This window comes from Neolamprologus brichardi, chromosome 6 (assembly GCF_056152115.1).
Source record: "Neolamprologus brichardi isolate AB-2024 chromosome 6, ASM5615211v1, whole genome shotgun sequence".
Taxonomy (NCBI): Eukaryota; Metazoa; Chordata; class Actinopteri; order Cichliformes; family Cichlidae; genus Neolamprologus; species Neolamprologus brichardi.
In genome coordinates, this window is record NC_142109.1 from 6432900 (window position 1) to 6439252 (window position 6353).

The 6353-nt window shown below is 42.8% G+C and overlaps 2 protein-coding genes across 3 annotated transcripts; one reads left to right on the top strand and one right to left on the bottom strand.

Moving 5' to 3' along the window:
• The first annotated feature begins 639 nt into the window (after nucleotides 1–639).
• On the top strand, nucleotides 640–3094 carry LOC102780357 (uncharacterized). 2 transcript variants are annotated; one of them, XM_006803792.3, is made up of 3 exons: nucleotides 640–913; nucleotides 1491–1755; nucleotides 1913–3094. In XM_006803792.3, exons 1-3 carry the CDS (start codon nucleotides 867–869, stop codon nucleotides 2582–2584), a joined length of 984 nt encoding a protein of 327 aa, XP_006803855.2. In that variant the 5' UTR covers nucleotides 640–866; the 3' UTR covers nucleotides 2585–3094. The 2 variants fall into 2 exon arrangements, with proteins under 2 accessions (XP_006803855.2, XP_006803854.2); XM_006803791.3 differs by having other exon boundaries at nucleotides 640–851.
• Nucleotides 3095–4768: 1674 nt separating this feature from the next.
• On the bottom strand, nucleotides 4769–6353 carry LOC118455209 (G protein-coupled receptor 4). The gene is made up of 3 exons (XM_035913392.2): nucleotides 6264–6353; nucleotides 5506–5901; nucleotides 4769–5299 (listed from the first exon to the last, which is right to left on the bottom strand). The coding sequence occupies exons 1-3, from the start codon at nucleotides 6351–6353 to the stop codon at nucleotides 4769–4771; spliced, it is 1017 nt and encodes a 338-aa protein (XP_035769285.2).

Genomic DNA, 6353 nt, shown 5'->3' on the forward strand with positions numbered 1-6353 from the left:
GATAAAGCATTTTTACTTTTCAACTTTTTATTTAATAAATGCTGAAAATGCACTTCAATTACGCATCACTATATTAATTACTGATAATACTGAAATACTGATTTCTCTCAGATAGCACAGTGGTGTGGTCATTAGTGATGTCACCTCATATTAAGAAGGTCCTTACACCTGTGTTTGCATGCTGTCTGTGTGGCTTCCTCTTGCAGTCATGCCTCTTAGGTTAACCGGTTGATCTAAATTGAGTATAGGTGCCAGTGTCTGTATTAGCCCTGAACTGGACAAATGGCAGACAGAATGTCCAGTACTTCAGCACTGGGACATTGCTTATTCACTTTAGGGCTTTATTTATTTTTCATATAATAATATAACCCCTTTATTCACTGATTATATTACGTTGTTAGAAATATGGGGCTGAAAGAAAGCAAAGAAGGAAAGATAAATATAGATATGTATATGTGGATCTTAATGACATACAAAAGTGCTCTCAGCACTACAGAAAGAGTCAGGAAGCAGGTGTCATAGATAGACGGGCTGTTGCAAACTGTCTCCAGGTGGTGGCGGTAATGTGCCGATTTGTGCCGATTTGTTGGAAACTGCCAAGAGAGGTGAAAGAAGAAGAAGCCGCTCCTGTCAGATGAGCGGAAGTTTGAGGCATGAGCTGAAAATGGATGAGTTCTAGTTCTTGTGTTTTTCTTTATTGTGTAAAAGTTGGTTTCAAGTGTCCCAGTTTCGTATCGTCGGCACGTCTGACTGATGTGGCTAAGTGCTGCCGCTGCCGCTGCTTTCGTCGCTGTTTGTGCTTATTACATGAACTTTGACAACCAGCTTAGAGGAGAAGAAGAAGAAGGCAGGTCGGTGTTGTCCGCATGCCCTTCTTTACTACAACTTTATTCACAAGGCGTATTATTAGAAGGTATGTCGATTCAAGTTACGCAAACATTCATGTTAATGGCAGACTGTTAATCCAAACTCTGTTCTGAAAGCTGTTGTTTTATTCCAGGAACATGTTTTTATCTCAGCACAAGTGAAACCATTCATACGTGTTTGTTTGAGTCAAAGGTTTCTATCGGCACAACATTTATTTGCATTAACGAAATAATTTAGCGAGCGTGGCGCTTACTGACACGACACAGACAGTACTTCAGGGTTTTTGTTTGTTTGTTTATTTATTTTATAAATGGCATCCAGCTGTCTGATACAGAGTTAAACATAAACGATTAAAAGGATGACTCCATTAAAATCATGCGTTTTGATTTAGTGACTAAATTTCACAGTGGTCACGTGCTCCAATACCCAGCACGCGCGTCAGATGTGTAGTGTAGTCAGAAACAGCAGTTTTCACTAAATTCATCTTAGACTATTGGGAAGAGCATTTTTGTGGCTTGAAAGAGGAGGAAAAATGTTATATGTGAAAGATTATTTAATGATGCAAACTTCATCTATGAGTACAAAGACAACTGATTCATATTTCTCTCTTTCCCTTTCCTCAGCATGTCGTCCGCTCTTCAGCGTCACGTCATCTGGGAGTCAGATGGGCTGGTAGCCTACCTTCACCCTCGGCCCTGGACCCCGGGCTCTGTCATCCTGGAGAGCAGCACCCCCCGGACCCAAGAAGGCAGCATTTTCCACTTGGGGGAGCCAGAGTACTTGTCCTGGCTGCTTGGGGCGAGAGCTGTGGCAGAGCTGCTGTGTGACAGGCTGGGAGTTCGGAGGTGTGCGCTGGTCAGCAGACCCCACAGAGATAGACCTGCTCAGGTGAGGGGTCTGAACACTGGGCGGACCTGTTCACTGTAAAGTGTAACCAGTGGCAATCTGAAAGGCTGATGATGCATTTTAACAGCATGTGTAAACGCATGTAGACAGCTCCCTCTGTGTAAATTTCAGTTAGCAAACACGCGTGTCTTCACTACAGATCCGTATCCTCCCCCTGTGTGGGCTGGACGCAGAGTGGCGCCCTCATCTGGCTGGGGAAGAAGAGCACAACGCCCATGACCCGGGATACTGCACTTCCAGGACTGCCCCACGATGGAGTGACTCCAGCCTGACTGAAATCCAGACCAGGATTCGAGCCAAACTGCCGCTGCCTGATGCCCCCCCTGATCTGACCTTCCTCGGGGACGATCCGGCTCACCCTTCGCTGTTCTCACGTATTGTTCGTGGTGAGGAGCAGCAATGGCGCGTGTGGGAGGACAAAGGTCATGTGGCTTTTCTCACTCCATTCCCCAACTCCCCTGGATTCTCTGTGTTAGTCCCACGCCGACCTTTGACCTCCGATATATTCAGACTGGAAAAAGAAGATTACGAGAGACTGGTGCTGGCCGCGAAGAAGGTGTCGCGGCTCCTGGAGGATGGGTTGGGCGCTTGGGGGGTGGGGCTTATTTTTGAGGGTTTTGAGATCGACTACGCTCATGCCAAGCTGATACCACTATTCCTGCCGCCATTGTCCGCGGGTGAAAATAAACCAGATAAACCACCGTCTCCCCAGTTTTACCCCACTTACCCGGGATATGTGACATCAGAAGATGGGCCTGAAGCCAGCTTAGAGAGTTTGAAGATAATGCACACTAAAATCAGTCAAATGTAATGCTCTTTGATTCTGACTCTGATACTGTTTTTACCAAATAATCACCATTCTCTTTGCACAATCATGACTGAACGTCTACACCCGAGCTGGTTATCTAAGTACTTCTAAGTGACTCTGTTCATTTTTTGCAAGACAAACATTTGATTCAGACATCAAATATCTGATTAAAGTTTACAAATTACTCTAAATCACGTATTAAATACATTCTTTAAAATCCAACAATGTTAAGATTAAAACATCAGTGTCATTGCACACTTGTACTCTGCCAAAAACCAGTAAACATGTACAGTTTACCTCAGAAATACAGAACAAAAAGCTCAGTTATGTCAATGCATCATTACACTGTGCTATTTATGTTCCTGAATAATTAGATTGTTATGTGTTTAGTTCGTTTGCTTGCATAATCTGTGTGCTCGCTCATTGCACATCTACTAATTGGTCCCTCTGTGTGATTCTGTTGTAAGACTTAATTAATAACTTAATTAATAAAGTGCTTAATCGGTGCTCTGTAATACAGGCAGTGCCCCTGGCTGTCATTATAATGGTCCAAAAGATGTTCATGAGTTAATGAGGAGGGTTCCTGCTGCTGGTTGCAATGGGGAAAAAGCAGAGAGCTAGCTAAAGTCTTCAAGGAGTAATCTCCATGGTTCAAAGTAACTTATTTACTCGTCTGGTGTGCTCACTAGCCAACAGCTTCTTTAACGATCGCTTCTATTTGCACCTGGCAACTGTAGGAAGAAAAGACACCTCCAGTATAACCAGGTTTAGGGAGGGGCAGCCATAAGCTTCGAGCAGCTGGGGGTGAGGGGAAAGGGAAGAGAGCAGATGGAGACAGGACAGCCCTAACTATATGTTTTAAAGTCGGATCTTAAATGTAGAGAGGCTGTGTCTCCTGAATCCAGGCTAGGAGTTGGTTCCACTGGAGAGATGCCTGCTAGATGAAGCCTCTATCGCCTTTGGAACGAAGTCTAAGAGTGAAGTGCTCTATTGGGGGGATATGGTGCTATGACGTACATGGGGCCTGATGATTCAAGTCCTTGTATGTGAGGAGCAGAATTTAGCCTGAATTTAAATTCCTGACACAAAGACAGCTTAACTACATAAAAGTAAAATGTCAACAGTTCCATTAGAGGCAAAGCCTAATCTAAGTGATGATAATAAAAGACCTGTAGGTCCTCTTAATTCCACTTACCTTGGTGCTCATAAGCTAGTCCTGGGATAGCTGAATTGTTATCCCATTAGCCCATATAACCCCTGAAACACTAGCCTTCTGCTACTGAATGCAAATGAGGATTTATGAAAGAACACAATCGTTTCCAAACAATAACTACGATAAACCTTCAGAGGATAAGTAGATGAGAACACAAACTACAAGTGTGAATAAGAAACAACTGGTTGTGGTGGATGCTGTTTATTTGTTTATTTGTTTATAAGTAAACCCCATTAGCTTCCACTGCAGTGGTTGCTAGTCTTCCTGGGGCCCAAACCATCAAATACAATCAAATAAAATATTCCACAATAAAGTGGATGCAAAATATCTACATAATTTGGCTCTTACATCCACAGTAAGGTTTTACAATTGTGAAAATATGAGCATATAAATATCACAATATGAAAATGAGAACAGCAGGTATTGGAGAAGGGGGGGTTTTATAGCCTCAGGCCGGAGGGGGCGTGAAGGAGGAGTGGTCCCGCTCCGGAAATTCACATGATATCGCTGCTAAAAGCTGCTTAAATAGGCTTTTAAGTGATTTTAATATTTAAAAAATCACTTCTTTTCATATATTTTTTTAAAACTTATGAATAGAAGTCCATTCTCTAATTGCATAAGGTAACTTATTCCAGTTTTTCAAAAAGTTGCTTTTAACTCAAGGAATTACTAAATTGTGGTTTGTTGAAAATCGTGTAGTATGATTATGTATTTCTTCTGGATATTGCAACTATTTACTAATTATCATATGCATGAAGTAAGAATTACAACCACATAACAGCTAGTGAAAGAGATAGTAATTAGGTTACATTTCAACTAAAGCTAGGTTTGTCCACCAGCTCAAGAGCTTGGACGTTGTTCTCTTACCGGCTCTCCGGATCGCACAGGACAAAATTCTTCAAATAAAAATATAACAGTGCATGCACGGTCTTCTCTGAAAAACTTTTGTGATGGATTTATGACTAGAGGTTCAGTTATGTGGTGACATCAAGCGGCTTCTCACAGACACTCTTTCCACAGCATGTGCCTTCCACACGCTCCATCTTTGTGATGTAGAGCAGAGGCTCAATGCTGCAGCTCAGATCCATGATGGAGTACACAGTGACGCGGATCTGACATTGAAACGCCACAGCCGTGTAGTATGACGCAAAGGGCATGAGCGCCACGGGCGGCAGGTAGTTGACCACGATGATGGCCAGGTTAATCAGCACCATCTTGAAGGCCCTCTTCTTCACCGGGTGCATCACCTCTTTTCCCGTCACAGAGTGCCGAAGGGCCCAGATGATGGAGATGTTACAAAAGATCATCAATGCAAACGCAAAAAGGGTGATGCCACTGAAGACGCCATCGACAGGCATGCGTCCCAGGATGCACTTCACCAGGGCGTAAGCCAATATGAGGGCCCACACCAGCACAGAAATCCCGATGCGGATTTTGTTGTCACGGATGCCAGCGAAGAGCACGGGGTGGACCACAGCCATGTAGCGGTCCAGACAAATACACACCTGGGTTGTTAGACAAGAAGAAACACTGTGTTTCATGGTGCTTTGAAAAATAACGAAATTGATAATAATAATTTTATAGCTTTAGCTTTTTATTGAACTGGGAGAGCAACAAAACAAAACAAAAAACACTCCAGTGGTCTGACTTCTTCGCACATCAAACTATCTGAAAACATCTGATACACTAGTGCAACAAATGAAAAACTCACCAGAAAGAGTGGCGCCAAGTCTTTGATTCCATATGCCAATCGCTTAAAGTACCAGATGTCGTTGTTGTTCAGCAATAACCCGTTGACAAGGTCGACGGGCGTCATGAGGCAGAAGTAGGCGTCCAGTATGGCCAGATTGAGGATAAAGGTGTCAGATGTGAAAGCGTCACTTTTCTTGGTAATGATCTGCCAGATGACCAAGATGTTACACGGAGTTCCTACTGCCAGGTTGAACACCTTGACTCCATAGTAGAAAATGTAGCCATAAGGGGCCACGGCGCATATTGGGAACTCGTACCATAGCGGACGAACGTGGACCACACTGGGGTTGGTAGAGTTTGCAGAATGATTGTAGGCAGTGTTCAGAGTGTTGTTGGACATTGCAGAACAAAGGAGCTGGAAAGTTGTTAAAAATTAGGTTTTACTGTTCAGTATTTAAAGAAAATAGGCTGAAAACCAGCAGCCAACAAAAAATAGATGGAAGTTCATGCCCATTCCACAGATCTGCTTTTTCAAAATGTTTTTGCACCAGAGAATTGTGTTGTTTCAAGAACTATTAGTCTTTATAATGTCCTTCATAACCTGATTAAAAACTCTGATGCTTGAAACTTTTCGTTTGCTATACACTTTTATTTTACATTTAGCACCCAAATAATAGAGCCATGGAGGAACTCATTGCTATTTGATTCCACACAGTGGCCCAATGTCATTGCTTATGGCCTAAATCTAAAGATGAAACATACACAAAGATATCTTACCTTAAAAGGTTCTGATTTGTCTTGTGGTCCTAGTCTTCGCCACTTACTGCAGGATGTTCCCATAATTACCAGCAGTTCACTTATAAACAT